We start from the raw sequence: 20,630 nt of genomic DNA on the forward strand, positions 1-20,630 counted from the left end.
TGACACGGGAAGGGTGTCATTGACATATTATGACGTGACAGAGCATACAAATCTGAAGTCTCGCTGACGTTTGACGTCACACAAACACACCCCTCCCGCGCCCCTCCCATACCTCAGGCACTGAGTTAAGCAATAGTCTTATGGTCTCATGTTGTCATGGTAAAAAAAGTGTTCTTAGATAAGTTTTGACTTAAAATTTTAGCTTAATGGTAGCTTTTAAACAATTACAAAGATTACAACTACGGGACTATTCCCACCTCTCGTTCCCACCTGCAACTCCTGTGTAGCCAGGATCTACAGCTTGACCGCCATAACCCAACCAGTGAAGGTCAAGTTTGCCCGGGGAAAGTTAAACTGTCATTGAACCCGCAACGAATTAAAATTGTAGCAACTGCATAGAAAGGGATAGTTGTACAACGATTTGTTGAACATAAAAAGTGGCTACAAGCCACACTGCCTTGATTTAAAGTTAAGTTAGTGTGGCTTAATATAAAGACGTTTCTACACTCGAGGTGATGTGGAGTGGAGTTTAATACAAAAGCAAAGACTTCGACAGACCTGATTGGACGTGACTCGACACATTGCGATACAGTTGCGACACTTTCACGTTGCAGTCGCGTCACAATCGCGTCACTGTCACGTTGCATTGCAGTCGCGTCACTATCACGTTGCGTTGCAGTCGCGTCACAATCGCATTACTATCACGTAGCGTTGCAGTGGCACCACTGTTACGTTGTGCTGAAGTCGCGCCCCAGTCGCGTTACTGTCACGTTGTAGCACAATTTAACACATCCACTCGACCTCACCCAAGCATATGACCATCAAGGTCATAGCACACTTATTAATCCGGAAAAGGAAAGGCGTTTAAGTACGGATAAGTGTGCGTTGCAGTACGGAGTTTCATACAAAGAACACTGCCTCGAGTTGATATCCGATCCGTTTCCGGGTTGATAAGTGTGCTGCATCCTTCAAAATGCTAGTTTACCTACAATAAGTCTAGAAAGTCTTGCGATGGACCGCCCTGTGTCCTTCCTCGTCGTACTCCCTCTTAGAAACCCACATCTTGCGGAAAGTGTCGAGCGACGCCAGAATAGAGCCGCCTATCCAGGTGGAGTATAAACGCTCTTGAGGTGCTGAGATCTGTGGACAAACCATTCATTGTAATCTATACTAATATTAATATTATAAAGAGGTAAAGTTTGTGTGTTTGTATATTTGTTAAATTGTAAAGGGTAATCTCGGAACCTACTGAACTGATTTTAAAAATTCTTTCACCAATAGAAAGCCACATTATTGCTGACACCGAAAACTTTCACGCGGGCGGAAAGCTAACATATGTAGTTGTTTAAGGCACCCATTTACTTAATAGAATATTGGTCCCATTAAAGTGCCCTGCAGAAGTCTTCATTCGAATGTATCAAAGGCCTTACCCTAATCTTCATGTCCCTAGGCGCCAGTCGTCTTATATCAGCTAGCAAAAAAAGTATTATCATATACAGCACTGGTCTCATAAATGTGCCCTGTATGACTACACCTACACACTTAAAGGCCTTACCCTAATCTTCATGTCCTTAAGCGCCAGTCGCCTTACCTCAGCCAGAAATAATAGTAAATTTCCATATTACATAGAGTAAAGGACCCAACATAGTGCCCTGCATGACTCCACACCTACACACTCAAAGGCCTCACCCTAATCTTCATGTCCTTGGGCGCCAGCCGCCTTATCTCCGCTAGCAGGCGGTCCCCGAACCCTCGGAATAACGTCGAGAGAGAGAGAGAGAGCTGGCTAGAGAGAGAGTAGCGCGGCAGTATTAACACACAACACTGGTCCCAACATAGTGCCCTGCATGACTCCACACCTACACACTCAAAGGCCTCACCCTAATCTTCATGTCCTTGGGCGCCAGCCGCCTTATCTCCGCTAGCAGGCGGTCCCCGAACCCTCGGAATAACGTCGAGAGAGAGAGAGAGAGCTGGCTAGAGAGAGAGAGCTGGCTAGAGAGAGAGAGAGCTGGCTAGAGAGAGAGAGCTGGCTAGAGAGAGAGAGAGCTGGCTAGAGAGAGAGAGCGGGCTAGAGAGAGAGAGATGGCTAGAGAGAGAGAGAGCTGGCTAGAGAGAGAGAGAGCTGGCTAGAGAGAGAGAGAGCTGGCTAGAGAGAGAGAGCGGGCTAGAGAGAGAGAGAGCTGGCTAGAGAGAGAGAGAGCTGGCTAGAGAGAGAGAGCGGGCTAGAGAGAGAGAGCTGGCTAGAGAGAGAGAGCTGGCTAGAGAGAGAGAGAGCTGGCTAGAGAGAGAGAGAGCTGGCTAGAGAGAGAGAGAGCTGGCTAGAGAGAGAGAGCGGGCTAGAGAGAGAGAGAGCTGGCTAGAGAGAGAGAGCTGGCTAGAGAGAGAGAGAGCTGGCTAGAGAGAGAGAGAGCTGGCTAGAGAGAGAGAGAGCTGGCTAGAGAGAGAGAGCGGGCTAGAGAGAGAGAGAGCTGGCTAGAGAGAGAGAGCTGGCTAGAGAGAGAGAGAGCTGGCTAGAGAGAGAGAGAGCTGGCTAGAGAGAGAGAGAGCTGGCTAGAGAGAGAGAGCGGGCTAGAGAGAGAGAGAGCTGGCTAGAGAGAGAGAGCTGGCTAGAGAGAGAGAGAGCTGGCTAGAGAGAGAGAGAGCTGGCTAGAGAGAGAGTAGCGCGGCAGTATTAACACACAACACTGGTCCCAACATAGTGCCCTGCATGACTCCACACCTACACACTCAAAGGCCTCACCCTAATCTTCATGTCCTTGGGCGCCAGCCGCCTTATCTCCGCTAGCAGGCGGTCCCCGAACCCTCGGAATAACGTCGAGAGAGAGAGAGAGAGCTGGCTAGAGAGAGAGAGCTGGCTAGAGAGAGAGAGCTGGCTAGAGAGAGAGTAGCGCGGCAGTATTAACACACAACACTGGTCCCAACATAGTGCCCTGCATGACTCCACACCTACACACTCAAAGGCCTCACCCTAATCTTCATGTCCTTGGGCGCCAGCCGCCTTATCTCCGCTAGCAGGCGGTCCCCGAACCCTCGGAATAACGTCGAGAGAGAGAGAGAGAGCTGGCTAGAGAGAGAGAGCTGGCTAGAGAGAGAGTAGCGCGGCAGTATTAACACACAACACTGGTCCCAACATAGTGCCCTGCATGACTCCACACCTACACACTCAAAGGCCTCACCCTAATCTTCATGTCCTTGGGCGCCAGCCGCCTTATCTCCGCTAGCAGGCGGTCCCCGAACCCTCGGAATAACGTCGAGAGAGAGAGAGAGAGCTGGCTAGAGAGAGAGAGCTGGCTAGAGAGAGAGAGCTGGCTAGAGAGAGAGAGAGCTGGCTAGAGAGAGAGAGAGCTGGCTAGAGAGAGAGTAGCGCGGCAGTATTAACACACAACACTGGTCCCAACATAGTGCCCTGCATGACTCCACACCTACACACTCAAAGGCCTCACCCTAATCTTCATGTCCTTGGGCGCCAGCCGCCTTATCTCCGCTAGCAGGCGGTCCCCGAACCCTCGGAATAACGTCGAGCCGCCGCTCAGCACTATGTTCTGGTAGAGAACTTTGCGGAGATCCATGTCCGACTTCTGGATGGCGAACATAAGGACTTCGTGGAGGCCTGGAAATAAAATTAAATTGATAAAAAAAACATTACAATAAAGGGACAAAATTAAAATATTTTGCCAAAGAAAAAAAAAATCTAGACTGACATAAAAACAAACCGAAAAGATACACTCGCGAACAAAAGTATGGAATCACCCTATGTATTTATTATGAATGATCCTAAGAACTAAATGACTAATAGAAAGATAAATAAAAATGGTACCATTTTAAAGGTAATACATCCTACTAATATTATAAATGCGAAAGTTTGGATGTCATGATGTCTGGATGTTTGGATGTCTGGATGTCTGGATGTGTTACTCTTTCACGCAAAAACTACTGAACGGATTTTGTTGAAACTTAACAGTATTACTGTTTATAACCCAGATTAACATATAGGCTATAATTTATGACGATCTGTGACATACTAAATTTCACGCGGGTGAAACCGCGGGCAAAAGCTAGTATTATATACTTTAAATTAATACCATAAATACATTCATAGGCATTTAGTTCTTATGGTGGCTCGAAACAAAACACAAGGGGATGATTCCATATTTTGCTCGTAAGTATAGAAATAAGACAACTTAGTGTGTACAAAAGCAGTCGGAGGCATCAAACACATATTTATTTATACTATTGCACATACAACTGTACAGTGGCGGACTTAATGCCAGTTGGCATTATCTGCCAGTCAACCACAGGTCATATCATTATCATCATCCTTTCAGCCATAAGACGTCCACTGTTGAACATAGGCTTCCAGGACCGTTGATTGTGGAAAACTTTGGGGGAGGCCTTTGTCCAGCAGTGGACGTCATTTGGCTGAAACGAACGAAGATCAAGGAGGAAATAATCTAAATATTTACCTTCACACTCCTCCCCGATGAGGTCTGGCCGGAACAATACCTCTGGCGCTCTAAACCTCGCTTGTCCAATCTGAAATGATAAAACATTTACTTTTTATGAGGTACCTCTAGTTATGTCCTAATTTATATCAGTTTACACTGTACCTCTAGCTGTGTCCCATCTGGTAACGTAACTGCGCCCGCTGTCTCCAAAGTTTCCTCTTAAACCGTGTTTTTATACCGTACCTCTAAAATATACCTCATTTACAACGTACCTCTAGCGGTGTCCCATCTGTTAACGTATACTGCGTCCGCTATATCTCCATCGTTTCCTCTTAAACCGTGTTTTTATACCGTACTTCTAAATTATACCTCATTTACAACGTACCTCTAGCTGTGTCCCGTCGGGTAACGTGTACTGGGCCCGCTCCGTCTCTAAAGTTTCCTCTTTAAGCGGGTTGGGCGACAGGTAACAGGCGCGCTCCTTGATGGCCTTCACGATTTCTAGTTCCGCAGACGTGCGGAGGTTTACGCCTTCTTTGCGGAGAAGAAGCCTGAAAATAAAATAAGAAACTGTCTTTATATTTCATAAAAATACTATAGATTAACTTAGTCAGTGCCTGAGGCATGGGAGCGGCACGGGAGGAGTGAAATTGACTAAATTGACATAATATTATGCATATTATGACGTGACAGCATATAAATCAGGAGCATTCCTGAAGTCTCGCTGACGGACCTCAGATACCTCGTAACGTCTCTCCCAACCAAATCTACCCTCAAAATGCTGTTGTAAATTGTACCTCGACATTGGTTAAATGAAAATGGCTGGTAGGGCCCAAAAGATAAGGAGACATGTAAAGTGCCCCATAAGGGCTACCTTTTCTTTTTTTATATTTGACGTTCATAAGTGCCACTTGTGGTCTAAACTGAATAAATATTTTTGATTTTGATTTTGAAAAAAATACCTCATTCATCACATTTACAGTGTACCTCACTCACCTCAGATACCTAGTAACGTCCCTCCCAGTAATATTTACCCTCAAAAAGCTGTTGTAAATTTTGGCTATATGAAAAAAATACCTCATCACATTTATAGTGTACCTCACTCACCTCAGATACCTAGTGACGTCCCTCCCAGCTACGTCTACCCGCATAATACTGTGCGGCATAGCGAAGCCCTCGTAAATTGGCACCGCGTGCGTCACACCGTCTCCCGAATCTAGCACCACGCCTGTGGTGCGACCGGTCGCATACCTTGATGGAGAAAAAATTTAAGATTTTAAACTTTCGCGTTCCATTTCAACTAAAATAGTAAGACACGGGTCTTAACGCGACGTTTATTAATGAGTTACATTATGTTCTTGTGACCACGGCTGCAGCATCGCAGCCGAAACGTCAAGCCGTGAGTACATAATGTAACTCATTAATAAACGTCGCGTTTAGACCCGTGTCTTACTATTTTAGGAGAAAAGATTGTTAGAAAAAGCTATTCAAAATGTTTTTTAGTTTATAAGCCCTTTTCAGGGGACTAAAGCCTGGTCCGTGAGCACGTAGAATTTTGTCCAATGACCCCAAGCTACCCATCCTTATCGCTCGCGCGTAATTATATTGCTGTCGCGAAGAAGTGGAGGATGGAACTCCGTCACCTTTGTCAAGTCTCTTATCTTGGCAGTTTCTCTAGTTGTTTAAATATTATTTACTTTCTTAATCTGTCATTCGACTTTACTGTGACAGAGAAAAATATGTAAACATCAGTCTTCCTTAACCAATCCAATGTGGGGAGTGGAGGCCAAAGCCTCTATTTGCCTCTGGTAAATTAGAGGGTCGTGCTTGTACAATGGAGACTAAATAACCTGATGATAAAAGATCTTAGCAAGCTGAAGTGGCAATGGGCAGTAGCAGTATACGCAGAACCGGTCATAGTGGAAAGCATTGGGGGAGGCCTATGTTCAGCAGTGGACATCCTGTAGCTGAAAATAATGATAAAAGATAGTTCTAAACTCACAAACTAAGCACAGCCTGCATGGACAGAAACAGGGCTGGTACGTTGAACGTCTCGAAGAACACCTCCGCTGCTTTCTCTCTGTTCCTACGCGGGTTCAGTGGGGCTTCCGTCAGCAACACTGGATGCTCCTCCGAGAACGTTGACAGTTGGTCCTGGCCAATGAAAAATAATAATAATAAACACTATCGTACACCACTCACAAAACACTAAGGCCCAGAACAGACGATGAAACGCAACTGCAACGAAACTGCAACTGCTAGTTACTTTTGAGTTGCATCTAAGTTTCTGCCATAGCGTCCGTTGAGAGACCACACATGACGCGAATTTGAAACTTTCAGTTTCAGTTTCATTCATCAGAATCATTAGAAAGTTGCAGTTTCGTTGCAGTTGCGTTTCACCGTCTGTTCTGGCCTTAAGTAAACCAGTATATGGCTAGGCGCAGCTTAGACCACCGATTTTTAGTTGGCCGATAGTTGGGCCCCATTCTAATTTTTATGAAGAATCGGCCGATACCAAATCGGTGTAATGTGCGCACTTTCATACATCTCCATACTGATTAACAGCCCGACCCAACTATCGGCCAACTAAAAGTCGGTGGTCCGCGCCTAGACTAAGCGGACTGCAGATGCAGGAGGCATACACTGTTTATACGCGCCGCGTGAAGCCCGCTGCCGCGCCGCCGCCGCGCTGCGAGCGAAATTATGCTTTGATGGCGCGGCGACGGCGCGGCGGCGGCGCGGGTGCGGCGTCGTGTGCAGGAGCGCTTAGAGACACACAGGGACAGTACACGCTAGTAAACGCTTAAAAGCGATCTCTTCCAGACAAATTATGGAAAAAAAAATATATTTAAAGAATAATAAGAGACAAAATATCACTTGGTAGTACTTTGTCTCTTATTAGTTTCCAATCAAAGATAGCTTAAATCTTGAAATCTTCTTCTTGGTTTAGACAAATTGGTGACAATGTTATTTATTTACTAAAGCCCGGTCTGTAAGCACGTGGAATTTTGTCCAATGACCCTTAGCTACCCATCCTTATCGCTCGCGCGTAATTATCTTGCTCACGGACCAGACTTTAGACGCGGACGGTGGTGCTACAAAAGTCTTTGTATGTCTACCTTCATTTGATTGATTTAGCTTAATTTTAGACAGTTTTATTGTGTATTTAAATCTCCAACCTGTACGTAGTCTCCTTCTTCCTCGGTCCCTCACTGATGACGATCACGACCAAATATAGTGTTCTTCCACAGACTGCGGTCATAAGCTGTGTGGACTGCACGATGCAGACTTCCACCCACTATCTTCCTCCATGTTATACTTACCTTGCTATAAATATAGTTCCACACACGCTCCATATCGTTCCAATCGGTCACGATGCCGTGCTCCATCGGATACTTGATGCTAAGCAAGCCCCAGTTAGTTTAAGGTCATAGCAGACTTATCAACGCCTTCAGTGCGCTGTCAACCGCGAGGCGAGGCCCTTACGTTACGGTGCGGATAAGTGTGCGTTGCAGTATGGACTTTCATACAAAGAATACTGACGCCTCGCTAGTTGATACGCTTACGATCCCTTTCCGGGTTGACAAATGTGCTACATCCTTTAACAACTAGCGGCCGCCCGCGACTTCGTACGCGTGGATCCCGTTTTNGCATTTTTTGGAGAAATTTATCAAATAACCAAAAAAACACGTATTTAAAAGCAGATTTTTTTCAAAAAGTATCATTTTTTATTATTTGTTGGCCTTTTTTGTGTATTTTATGTATATTTTTAGTATCGCCTGTTATTTAGCATTATTACTGTTTTTATTTTATCAGGAAATACCGCTTAGTTTAAAAGTTATTACGTTTTCTTTACAATAAGCAATTGGAAGAAAAAAAATTCTGTAAAAATTAAAAAAAAATCTCAAAATATTTTTGACCTCTTTTTTGTCGATAAAAATAGGTCTAGTTTCATCTATTTTCATATGTACACTTTAACGTGACTCACACTGTATAAGAGAGTGCTATTAGAATGAAATTACGCTTCAATTTGTTATATAGCCTGACCAGGAACATAAAAACCCTCGCCATGTTGCGGAAAATTAATGGTACTAATTTCTTTTAATGGCAACAGTAACTGAAAACTTCATTGACATGTCACCTTGCATGTCAGTCTATTGCTGTCAAAGTGTAAACAAACTTTATTTTAAATGCGCGCAATTGATTTTGTGAATTAAATTTAGTCCAGTAGAATTAGCTTTTAAATCGGAAATAATTCCTACAAAAGATTTTATTGTTTTAATGGCTTCATTGGTTGCCCATTAAGACTCTCCTAAGTTTTCGACTTCGACGGAGTTGTGCTTAAGTGGTGGGGGCCCCCGAAAGAGGCATTTTTTCGGTTTTCCGGTTATACCGCGTAAAGGACTTACCCTATCGAAAAGTGGTCTTCATGACGGTTAAAGGGCACTTAATCCTGCATTAAATAAGACTAAATTCATATGTTTTGGACAAACCGTTCTCGCNCAACACTGGTCCCAACATAGTGCCCTGCATGACTCCACACCTACACACTCAAAGGCCTCACCCTAATCTTCATGTCCTTGGGCGCCAGCCGCCTTATCTCCGCTAGCAGGCGGTCCCCGAACCCTCGGAATAACGTCGAGAGAGAGAGAGCTGGCTAGAGAGAGAGTAGCGCGGCAGTATTAACACACAACACTGGTCCCAACATAGTGCCCTGCATGACTCCACACCTACACACTCAAAGGCCTCACCCTAATCTTCATGTCCTTAAGCGCCAGTCGCCTTACCTCAGCCAGAAATAATAGTAAATTTCCATATTACATAGAGTAAAGGACCCAACATAGTGCCCTGCATGACTCCACACCTACACACTCAAAGGCCTCACCCTAATCTTCATGTCCTTGGGCGCCAGCCGCCTTATCTCCGCTAGCAGGCGGTCCCCGAACCCTCGGAATAACGTCGAGCCACCGCTCAGGACTATGTTCTGGTAGAGAACCTTGCGGAGATCCATGTCCGACTTCTGGATTGCGAACATAAGGACTTCGTGGAGGCCTGGAAATAAAATTAAATTGATAAAAAAATCATTACGATAAAGGGACAAAATTAAAATATTTAGCCAAAGAAAAAACAAAAATCTAGACCAGAGGTTCCCAAACTTATTTTGTCTACTGCCCACTTTGAGAATAAATTCTTTTGAGCGCCCCCATAAAATTTTCAAGAGTCAAATGCTCAGTCGGTGTCTAAGAGACCTCCTAAGTAGATGAAATTACAAATGGCCTACCAAGCCTCTACACAATGCCCCGATTTTTTTCCGGGGTCTCTTACCGCCCCCCTTTAAGCCTGCAGCGCCCACAAGGGGGCGTTATCGCCCACTTTGGGAAAGACTGATCTAGACTGACATAAAAATAAACCGAAAAGATAGAAACAAGACAAATTAGAGTAGGCGCACACCGTTGATTTTTCGTCGGTCGATTTAGTCGGGCAGTTGATCAGTACGGGCATGTATGGGAGTGCGCACACTACGCCGATTCGATTTGGCCGATTCTTCAAACAATTTAAAATCGGGTACGACTATCGGCCAACTAAAAATCAACGGTGTGCGTCTACTCTTAGTGTTTGTTAGACTGTCAAATGCAGTCGGAGGCATCAAATACATATCATTATCATCATCCTTTCAGCCATAGGACGTCCACTGCTGAACATAGGCTTCCAGGACCGTTGATTGTGGAAAACCTTGGGGGAGGCCTTTGTCCAGCAGTGGACATCATTTGGCTGAAACGAACGAAGATCAAGGAGGAAATAATTTAAATATTTACCTTCACACTCCTCCCCAATGAGGTCTGGCCGGAACAATACCTCTGGCGCCCTAAACCTCGCTTGTCCAATCTGAAATGATAAAACATATTTACTTTTTATGAGGTACCTCTAGTTATGTCGTAATTTATATCTGTTTACACTGTACCTCTAGCTGTGTCCCGTTCGGTAACGTGTACTACGCTCACTATGACTCCAGCGTTTCCTCTTAAACCGTGATTTTATACTGTACCTCTAAAAGTTATACCGTACCTCTTAATTATATCTCATTTACAACGTATCTCTAGCTGTGTCCTATCTGTTAACGTATACTGCGTCCGCTATATCTCCATCGTTTCCTCTTAAACCGTGTTTTTATATTGAACCTCTAAATTATACCTCATTTACAACGTACCTCTAGCTGTGTCCCGTCTGGTAACATATACTGCGTCCGTTATATCTCCATCGTTTCCTCTTAAACCGTGTTTTTATATTGAACCTCTAAATTATACCTCATTTACAACGTACCTCTAGCTGTGTCCCGTCGGGTAACGTGTACTGGGCCCGCTCCGTCTCCAAAGTTTCTTCCTTGAGCGGGTTTGGAGAGAGGTAACAGGCGCGCTCCTTGATGGCCTTCACGATTTCTAGTTCCGCTGACGTGCGGAGGTTTACGCCTTCTTTGCGGAGAAGAAGTCTGAAAAAAAAAAAAAAACTGCCTTTATATTTCATAAAAATACTATAGATTAACTTAGTCAGTACCTGAGGCATGGGAGCTAGGGTGGAGCGAAAAATTTTTTTTTACATTTGCGTTTGTGAATACCTCTTAAAAGTTGCATCTTGTTGCAACGGTTACGAGAAAAATAAATAAAAAAATATTGCGACCATTTTTTAGCCCTCTACTGGCTTTTGAATATTTCATAAAAATGAAAAAATAGGACTTTATTGCAAAAATCATAAATTACCTTAGAATAGTTTTTATTTGATAAATAATATATTTTTGTAACTTTAAATATAATACACATCGTAAAAAATAATTGTATATCATTATAAGCTTGTCATAAACTTAAAACAATACATTATTAAAAGTGCCGATTTTAGGCAAAACTCACAGTCAGCGCGTAACTTTGCAACTTGAACTGTTGACATCAGAATTAGTCCAGTTACCTATTTTCTTCTTTCTACCTTTGTCTTATGTCTTTATCTTTAGTCGACTGATATTAATCAAGTAGATAGTTCGTAATTGCGTTGTCTAATTTTATTGTTCCAAAGTCAAAATAAAATCGAAATTAAGCACTCGTAGTGACCTATTTTAGGATCTCCTTATTTGTTTTGTACCTTAATCAGTGTTACCACTGACACCTGCTTTTTTAAATTAGATAGAGTGATTCAAGAGGAAGGTTTTTAAGTATAATACATTACGTTGTACCTACCTATGCGAAGCAGGGGCCGGTCGATAATCGGAAATAAAAAATAAAAAAGGTGAACAGCCCGTTGCATTTCTCAAATTTTAGTCGAAACTAAGACTTCTTAGCCTGTTGTTACGATACAACGAATAAAACAATTGTTAAAGTGATGTTCTAATAGGTAATTATTCACATTTCATTCGCTTTCCATAACCAAAACAATCAGATAACTTCAACGCTAAACTACAGCAATGGAAAAAATTCATACAAGAACTATTAGATAGTTTTCTTATAAATCTAGTAATTTGAGCACTTGTAATTGTCCAAAAGATGAGAAGTAACATTATTAGAAAGAGCATTTTCACTAGATCAGAAAAATTTTGAAAAATAGCAACAGGAAGTTTAGATCAGATCAAGCAAAGCAAGACTGAAATTGATTACATTATTAGTCTTTGGAATCAAATGTTAAGAAAATTATTAAACGAGTTATTCAAAGAGTCACGTTTTTTGCACTCCATAAGCATCTTTTGTTAGCTTTGATGTACTATAAAAAACAATTATGTATATCAGAGAGCTTGAGACAAATAATGGCAGCAAGAAAAGACTACAAAGTACATGGAGTATTAGAGCATTCAAAAATCCGAAGTTAACCTTTCATTGATATGAATTAATTTTAAAATAGTGAATGTTTCTAAAGCAAAAGATGGATTTGGAAACAATTGAACGAGCAATATAATGTCATCTTTCAATACCAATAGAATTGCAATGTTCTAAATAAAATTTAAAAAAAATCTAAATTTTGTGATTTTTCCATATATTTTTAATTATTTCTAATAGTGTTTTTTTCGAATAAAACTTTTTAATTCATAAAATTTATTTTTTATTTACAAAACACATTTAAATTAATTCTATTTTAATTATTCTGTTTAATAATACAGAGATTTTAGAAAATTGCCATACAATAAAAAATAATTAAATTAAAACGACGGTAGAGGGCTAAAAAATACATTTTAAAAATAAAATAAAAATATCCTTGTTATTATCTTGCTCTCATGCAACTTTTAGCAGGTATTCAAGTTCGTTTACGTAACTTTTTTTTTAACCATACAATGACGCTCCACCCTAATGGGAGCGGCACGGGAGGAGTGAAATTGACTAAATTGACATAATATTATGCATATTATGACGTGACAGCATATAAATCAGGAGCATTCCTGAAGTCTCGCTGACGTTGAACGTCTCAAAAACACACTCTTTAATATTACACCCGTTTTTACAAACGATGCTTAATGCAAATCGAACGCACAGCGTTGAATAGAGCTCTGTGATTGGTTCGTGTGTCACCCTTGGCGTCCATGCGCACTGTGACACCTCATAATAATGTTTGTGAATACGGGCGTTAGTTACTCTTACTTACCTGAGATACCTCGTAACGTCCCTCCTAGTAATATCTACCCTCAAAAAGCTGTTGTAAATTTATACAATACCTCATTACATTTACAGTGTACCTCACTTACCTCAGATACCTCGTAACGTCTCTCCCAACCAAATCTACCCTCAAAATGCTGTTGTAAATTGTACCTCGACATTGGTTAAATGAAAATGGCTGGTAGGGCCCAAAAGATAAGGAGACATGTAAAGTGCCCCATAAGGGCTACCTTTTCTTTTTTTATTATTTTCTATTGACGTTCATAAGTGCCACTTGTGGTCTAAACTGAATAAATATTTTTGATTTTGATTAAGTAAATGCTCCCGTGCCGCTCCCATACCTCAGGCACTGACTCAATTAAGCGCTAGACCACATCTAACTTACCTGAGATACCTCATAACGTCCCTCCCAGTAATATCTACCCTCAAAAAGCTGTTGTAAATTTTTATAATACCTCATTACATTTTACAATGTACCTCACTCACCTCAGATACCTAGTGACGTCTCTCCCAGCAATATCTACCCTCAAAAAGCTGTTGTAAATAAATTTAAATAATACCTCATTACATTTACAGTGTACCTTACTCACCTCAGATACCTAGTGACGTCTCTCCCAGCGACGTCTACCCGCATAATACTGTGCGGCATAGCGAAGCCCTCGTAAATTGGCACCGCGTGCGTCACACCGTCTCCCGAATCTAGCACCACGCCTGTGGTGCGACCGGTCGCGTACCTTGACGGAGAAAATGTTGTTAGAAATAGCTATTCAAAATGTTCATTAGCATGTAGACCATTTTCAGCGCAGCGTGTGACGTTTGGGTGGACCGACGACATCATAAAGATAGCAGGGAAGCGCTGGACGCAGGCCGCTACCAATCGATCAACATGGAAAGCATTGGGGGAGGCCTATGTTCAGTGTGATGTGCCGAGTCAGCTATTTTTGGTATTCGAATTTTTTGGTATTCGTTAAAAAAAGAATCGAGTTAGGACTCGAATCTGAAGACTCGGTCAAGTATTCGAGTACTGGCACGAGTATTCGAATATTTCAGTAGACTCGAGTACTTTTTGAAGCGAGCTTTGTAGTTTGCTTTTGACGACAATTTCCAATATTTCATCACAAATCAAGTATAAACGAACAGGGAAGGTATAAGTAAATAAAAACAGATTATTGTCATACAAAATTCGACTGTACGCCGTACAAGATTGCTATTAAAGTACACGACTACGACGAATACAGTGAGTACTCGGAATCTGTACTCGAGTATTGTGGATACGAATACAGAAATTTACATACTCGAGTACGTGAGTACCTGCTAAAGCCTGGTCCGTGAGCACGTAGAATCCCGTCCAATGACCCCAAGCTACCCATCCCTATCGCTCGCGCGTAATTATATTGCTGTCGCGACTGTGCAACGGGCGCCCGCAGTGAGTGTGTGAGCGGCGAAGGATGGGCAGCTTGGGGTCATTGGACGGGATTCTACGTGCTCACGGACCAGGCTTTAGGTATTCGAGTCAGTACTCGAGTCAGTCTGACTTGGCACATCTCTATCAGTGGACGTCCGACGTGGCTGAAATGATGATGATATAAGAAGTTCTATACTCACAAACTAAGCACAGCCTGCATGGAGAGAAACAGGGCTGGTACATTGAAAGTCTCGAAGAACACCTCCGCTGCCTTCTCTCTGTTCCTACGAGGGTTCAGTGGCGCTTCCGTCAGCAGCACTGGATGCTCCTCCGAGAACGTTGACAATTGGTCCTGGAGAATGAAAAATAATAATAATAATAAAAACACTATTGTACACCACTCACAAAACACTAAGGCCCAGAACAGACGATGAAACGCAACTGCAACGAAACTGCAACTGCTAGTTACTTTTGAGTTGCATCTAAGTTTCTGCCATAGCGTCCGTTGAGAGACCACACATGACGCGAGGGACAGTACACTTTAGGCGGTCTTATCGCCAAAAAGCGATCTTTTTCACACAAACTATGGACAGAAAAAAATAGGAGAATAAAATATTAAAAGAATGCCCCAAATATCACTTGTTGAAAACTAACTATGTGGCATTCTCTGACATGATTACTGAGTACTGAGTTTGAACCTTTTAGAGAATATAGTGTAGGGACTTTTTGGTAGTATGTATTTTGCCTCTTATTAGTTTTTAATCAAAGATAGCTTTTAAATCTTGAAATCTTCTACTTGGTTTAGACAAATTGGTGACAATGCTACATTTAAAAGTCTTTGTATGTCTAACTTCATTAAAAAATGTGATTTAGCTTAATTTTAGACAGTTTTATTGTGTATTTATTTCGCCAACCTGTAAGTAGTCTCCTTCTTCCTCGGTCCCTCACTGATGACGATCACGACCAAATATAGTGTTCTTCCACAGACTGCGGTCATAAGCTGTGTGGACCACACGATGCATACTTCCACCCACTATCTTCCTCCATGTCTACTTACCTTGCTATAAATATACTTCCACACACGCTACATGTCGTTCCAATCGGTCACGATGCCGTGCTCCATCGGATACTTGATGCTAAGCAAGGCCCAGTTAGTTTAAGGTCATAGCAGACTTATCAACGCCTTCAGTGCGCTGTCAACCGCGAGGCGAGGCCCTTACGTTACGGTGCGGATAAGTGTGCGTTGCAGTATGGACTTTCATACAAAGAATACTGACGCCTCGCTAGTTGATACGCTTACGATCCCTTTCCGGGTTGACAAATGTGCTATATCCTTTAACACTGCAGTACACGCGCCCCTTTTTTTACACGAATACACGCGCGGCCTACTCTGGTAATCCAATTTAAAATCACTGTTAATCAGTTTGTAAGCAATTTATGAATAGAATAATTATGTAAATGATAAAAGTGTTTATTATAGTTATTTTATAATCAAAGTTTCTTTATATAACTATTTGGGATCAAATATTATAAACAGATTAAAAAGTTGTAAATTTTTTGAACCAAAATTGCTCTCTGAGGCCAACATTAACAAAAAAAAAATTGACTGAAAAAATATGATTAGTTTTTTATCTGTCATAGTATTCATGACTTTCTACTGCCTGGTACACGGTGTAAATCCATTTGTTGCAAGTCTTTCATATTTTTTTTGTCGAGTGATTTCGGGCTTTTGAGTAGACCCGCAGTTTTGACGGCCAATTTTAGAAAAGTGCGCAGACTCTAGCGACCCAAGCTTTACTGGCTTACTGACAAATTTAGTAAACGAGGCTTTCCTGGAATGCCAGCTCTCTGGCGCAAGTTTTCAAAAAGTTATAGCGTAAAATGTTACCCTGGTCTACTATAGTAGTCCGCGCGTGTACTCTAGTGTTAACAACTAGCGGCCGCCCGCGACTTCGTACGCGTGGATCCCGTTTTACCCTCGGGTGGAGTTTCGTGAAATCCGTTCTTAGTGAGCACCTTCGTTCTAAAAGGAACCCCCATGCAAAATTTGAGACTCCTAGCACATTGTAGTTTCTGAGATTTTGTGATGAGTGAGTCAGTCAGTCAGTCAATCAGTGACCGTTCGCTTTTATAAATATAGATGATCAACATTGTCTGATACTGATATGTTGCTATCGCGCTCGCACACTCACTGCGGGCGCCCGTCGCACGGTCGCGACAGCAATATAATTACGCGCGAGCGATAAGGATGGGTAGCTTGGGGTCATTGGACGAAATTCTACATGCTCGGCGACCAGACTATACTTACTTTGCTATAAATATAGTTCCACACACGCTCCATGTCGTTCCAATCCGTAACAATTCCGTGCTCCATCGGATACTTAATGCTAAGCAAGCCCCGGTGCTCCTCAGCGCGCGGGCCAACGAACAACTCGCCTTCTAATGCACCAGCCATCACTCTGATGTGTTTGGGGCGCCCGATGCTGTGGAAAAAAGATACTCATTTTTGAGTGGGTACAAAAACTTGGCGGTCGGTCCCACAAGGTGAACATAAAAGTCACTCAGATGTGTTTGGGCGCCCGATGTTGTGGAAAAAAGATGGACATTTTTGAGTTGATACAAAAACTTGGCGGTTGGTCCCACAAGGTGAACATAAAAGTAATCACTTGGATGTGTTTGGGCGCCCGATGCTGCGGAAAAATATAAATTTTTGAGTCGATACAAAAACTTGACGGTTGGTCCCACAAGGTGAACATAAAAGTAATCACTTGGATGTGTTTGGGCGCCCGATGCTGTGGAAAAATATAAATTTTTGAGTCGATACAAAAACTTGGTGGTAGGTCCCACAAGGTGAACATAAAAGTAATCACTTGGATGTGTTTGGGCGCCCCATGCTGCGGAAAAATATAAATTTTTGAGTCGATACATAAACTTGACGGTTGGTCCCACAAGGTGAACATAAAAGTAATCACTTGGATGTGTTTGGGCGCCCGATGCTGCGGAAAAAATAGACATTTTTGAGTCGATACAAAAACTTGACGGTCGGTCCCACAAGGTGAACATAAAAGTAATCACTTAGATGTGTTTGGGCGACCGATGCTGTGGAAAAAAGATGGACATTTTTGAGTTGATACAAAAACTTGGTGGTCATTTTTGAGTGGGTACAAAAACTTGGTGGACCGACGACATCATAAAAGTAGCAGGAAGGTGCTGGATAAGATAGACATTTTTGAGTTGATACAAAAACTTGGCGGTCGGTCCCACAAGGTGAACATAAAAGTAATCACTTGGATGTGTTTGGGCGCCCGATGCTGCGGAAAAAATAGACATTTTTGAGTCGATACAAAAACTTGACGGTTGGTCCCACAAGCTGAACATAAAAGTAATCACTCAGATGTGTTTGGGACGCCCGATGCTGTGAAAAAAAGATGGGCATTTTTGAGTTGTACAAAAACTTGGTGGTCATTTTTGAGTGGGTACAAAAACTTGGTGGACCGACGACATCATAAAAGTAGCAGGAAGGTGCTGGATAAGATAGACATTTTTGAGTTGATACAAAAACTTGGCGGTCGGTCCCACAAGGTGAACATAAAAGTAATCACTTGGATGTGTTTGGGCGCCCGATGCTGCGGAAAAAATAGACATTTTTGAGTCGATACAAAAACTTGACGGTTGGTCCCACAAGCTGAACATAAAAGTAATCACTCAGATGTGTTTGGGACGCCCGATGCTGTGAAAAAAAGATGGGCATTTTTGAGTTGTACAAAAACTTGGTGGTCATTTTTGAGTGGGTACAAAAACTTGGTGGACCGACGACATCATAAAAGTAGCAGGAAGGTGCTGGATAAGATAGACATTTTTGAGTTGATACAAAAACTTGGCGGTCGGTCCCACAAGGTGAACATAAAAGTAATCACTTGGATGTGTTTGGGCGCCCGATGCTGCGGAAAAAAGATACATTTTTGAGTCGATACAAAAACTTGACGGTTGGTCCCACAAGCTGAACATAAAAGTAATCACTCAGATGTGTTTGGGACGCCCGATGCTGTGAAAAAAAGATGGGCATTTTTGAGTTGTACAAAAACTTGGTGGTCATTTTTGAGTGGGTACAAAAACTTGGTGGACCGACGACATCATAAAAGTAGCAGGAAGGTGCTGGATAAGATAGACATTTTTGAGTTGATACAAAAACTTGGCGGTCGGTCCCACAAGGTGAACATAAAAGTAATCACTTGGATGTGTTTGGGCGCCCGATGCTGCGGAAAAATATAAATTTTTGAGTCGATACAAAAACTTGACGGTTGGTCCCACAAGGTGAACATAAAAGTAATCACTTGGATGTGTTTGGGCGCCCGATGCTGCGGAAATAGACATTTTTGAGTTGATACATAAACTTGGTGATTGGTCCCACAAGGTGAACATAAAAGTAATCACTCAGATATGTTTGGGACGCCCGATGCTGTGGAAAAAAGATGGACATTTTTGAGTCGATACATAAACTTGGCGGTTGGTCCCACAAGGTGGACCGACGACATCATAAAAGTAGCAGTAAGGCGCTGGCCGCAGGCCGCTACCAACGAGTCATTATGGAAATCATTGGGAGAGGCCTATGTTCAGCAGTGACGTCCTATGGCTGAAATGATGATGACGATGATGAAAACTTGTGTTTAGTAGTTTAGGCTCTTATTTTAAAATAGATATAGTTTAAACTCTTATAACTGCACTTTTTTTTGCCTGATCAAAATCAAAATAAAAAAATCAAAATCAAAAATATTTATTCAGTTTAGACCACAAGTGGCACTTATGAACGTCAATAGAAAAAATAATAAAAAAAGAAAAAGGTAGCCCTTATGGGGCACTTTACATGTCTCCTTATCTTTTGGGCCCTACCAGCGATGTTCAGTAATTACGTACCTAGTTCAGGCAATATATAATTTTACCTTTTATATTTTAACATTTGCCTAGTGTTAAAAAAACTGTCAATAAAATAAACATTTTATTTATTTATGAGACTGAGCTTTTTTTATTGTTATAGAGAATGGAAATCACATGGTGAAGTAAAGAGAAAACAAGATAAACCACTAAAGAAAAACATTTCAATGTAATGAGAAGTTTGTCATTAAAATTTATTTAAAACTAGCTTTTGCCTGCAACTTCACCCGTGTGAAATTTAGTTTGTCACATATCGTCATAAATTATAGCTTATGTGTTATAAAAAATAATACTGTAAAGTTTTATCAAAATCTGTTAAGTAGTTTTTGCATGAAAGAGTAACAAACATCCAGACATCCAAACTTTCGCATTTATAATATTAGTAGGATAGGGACAAACAGATCACTGAAATAAAAAATAAATTGATTGAAATTGTAAAGAGTTTACACTGTACCTTATTAATGTGTTATAACATTTTTAATTTAAATGAGCAATTTTGTTAAGTAATAATTATGTCATGTAGGACATTAACATCCATGTTACAAAACATTATAAACAAATACTTATTGTATTTTTAAAAGAATCTGTGATTTTTAATGCACAAACCTACTTATCCCCTCCAATGAAGCCAAAATTATGTCACTTGTGTTAGGAAGTGAGTTCACCTCAATATTTACTGCTAAATCTATACTTACTAGTTGGGAAACCTGCATTTTGGGATCTGATCGCCAGCGAAGCCGGCTTTGATCACTCCAGAGCCCTGCAAAACCGGCAAGAATCAAATAAATATGGACATACATACGTCAAACGTGGTGACTCATTTCAAACTCATATTATTTACAAATAAACCACCGCACGATCAATACCAGCGCATTATTACACGAATTTGTACTTTACAAGGCACTGACCCAGTTCTTTTCCCATTATTAAATGAAATTCAATTGATTTTTCAAACAAAAACGAAGGTGTGCCAACTATCGAGAAAAGCCCGAATTATGTGAAAATATTACATATTTACATTGTCTATAACCACTGGCTGGTTCACTATCACGTCGTTCAGCTCCATTTTTGCTAGGATAAGCAAAAATCAAGATGTTTTATAGGTTTTTTTAGATAATTTTGCCGTACAAAATGCACATCAGTCAGAATTCAATAATGACAGAATAGATAGGTGACATCAGAAAAAGTGTTGCTGCAAAGAAAAATTAAAAAGGCATTGAC

At 41.6% G+C, this 20,630-nt stretch overlaps 2 protein-coding genes across 2 annotated transcripts; both read right to left on the reverse strand.

Moving 5' to 3' along the window:
• Positions 1 to 971: 971 nt before the first annotated feature.
• Positions 972 to 9,211, reverse strand: LOC114355075 (alpha-centractin-like). Its single transcript, XM_028307731.1, has 9 exons — positions 9,200 to 9,211; positions 9,013 to 9,105; positions 7,772 to 7,870; positions 6,451 to 6,602; positions 5,556 to 5,699; positions 4,834 to 4,999; positions 4,467 to 4,536; positions 3,447 to 3,613; positions 972 to 1,140 (listed from the first exon to the last, which is right to left on the reverse strand). The coding sequence occupies exons 1-9, from the start codon at positions 9,209 to 9,211 to the stop codon at positions 997 to 999; spliced, it is 1,047 nt and encodes a 348-aa protein (XP_028163532.1). The 3' UTR covers positions 972 to 996.
• A 77-nt stretch (positions 9,212 to 9,288) lies between these two features.
• On the reverse strand, positions 9,289 to 20,593 carry LOC114355084 (alpha-centractin-like). The gene is made up of 8 exons (XM_028307748.1): positions 20,428 to 20,593; positions 20,105 to 20,169; positions 16,786 to 16,960; positions 14,678 to 14,829; positions 13,663 to 13,806; positions 10,770 to 10,935; positions 10,265 to 10,334; positions 9,289 to 9,500 (listed from the first exon to the last, which is right to left on the reverse strand). Exons 1-8 carry the CDS (start codon positions 20,473 to 20,475, stop codon positions 9,313 to 9,315), a joined length of 1,008 nt encoding a protein of 335 aa, XP_028163549.1. The 5' UTR covers positions 20,476 to 20,593; the 3' UTR covers positions 9,289 to 9,312.
• Positions 20,594 to 20,630: the final 37 nt, after the last annotated feature.

Source organism: Ostrinia furnacalis, unplaced genomic scaffold (assembly GCF_004193835.3).
Source record: "Ostrinia furnacalis isolate ACB-3 unplaced genomic scaffold, ASM419383v2 OfSCF2340, whole genome shotgun sequence".
Taxonomy (NCBI): domain Eukaryota; kingdom Metazoa; phylum Arthropoda; class Insecta; order Lepidoptera; family Crambidae; genus Ostrinia; species Ostrinia furnacalis.

What these genes read in the sequence shown, in the direction of transcription:
- LOC114355075 (XM_028307731.1), bottom strand. An exon ending in CCAAGGACATGAAGATTAGG is followed by an intron (nt 7,871 to 9,012) that starts GTGAGGCCTTTG and finishes CTATGACCTTAA; the next exon opens with ACTAACTGGGGCTTGCTTAG. An exon ending in ATGCAGGCTGTGCTTAGTTT is followed by an intron (nt 5,700 to 6,450) that starts GTGAGTTTAGAA and finishes TTCTCCATCAAG; the next exon opens with GTATGCGACCGGTCGCACCA.
- LOC114355084 (XM_028307748.1), bottom strand. Translation starts at nt 20,475, where the DNA reads ATGGAGCTGAACGACGTGATAGTGAACCAGCCAGTGGTTATAGACAAT. An exon ending in GGAACTATATTTATAGCAAA is followed by an intron (nt 14,830 to 16,785) that starts GTAAGTATAGTC and finishes TTCATTCTCCAG; the next exon opens with GACCAATTGTCAACGTTCTC. An exon ending in CCGACGGGACACAGCTAGAG is followed by an intron (nt 10,335 to 10,769) that starts GTACGTTGTAAA and finishes TTATCATTTCAG; the next exon opens with ATTGGACAAGCGAGGTTTAG.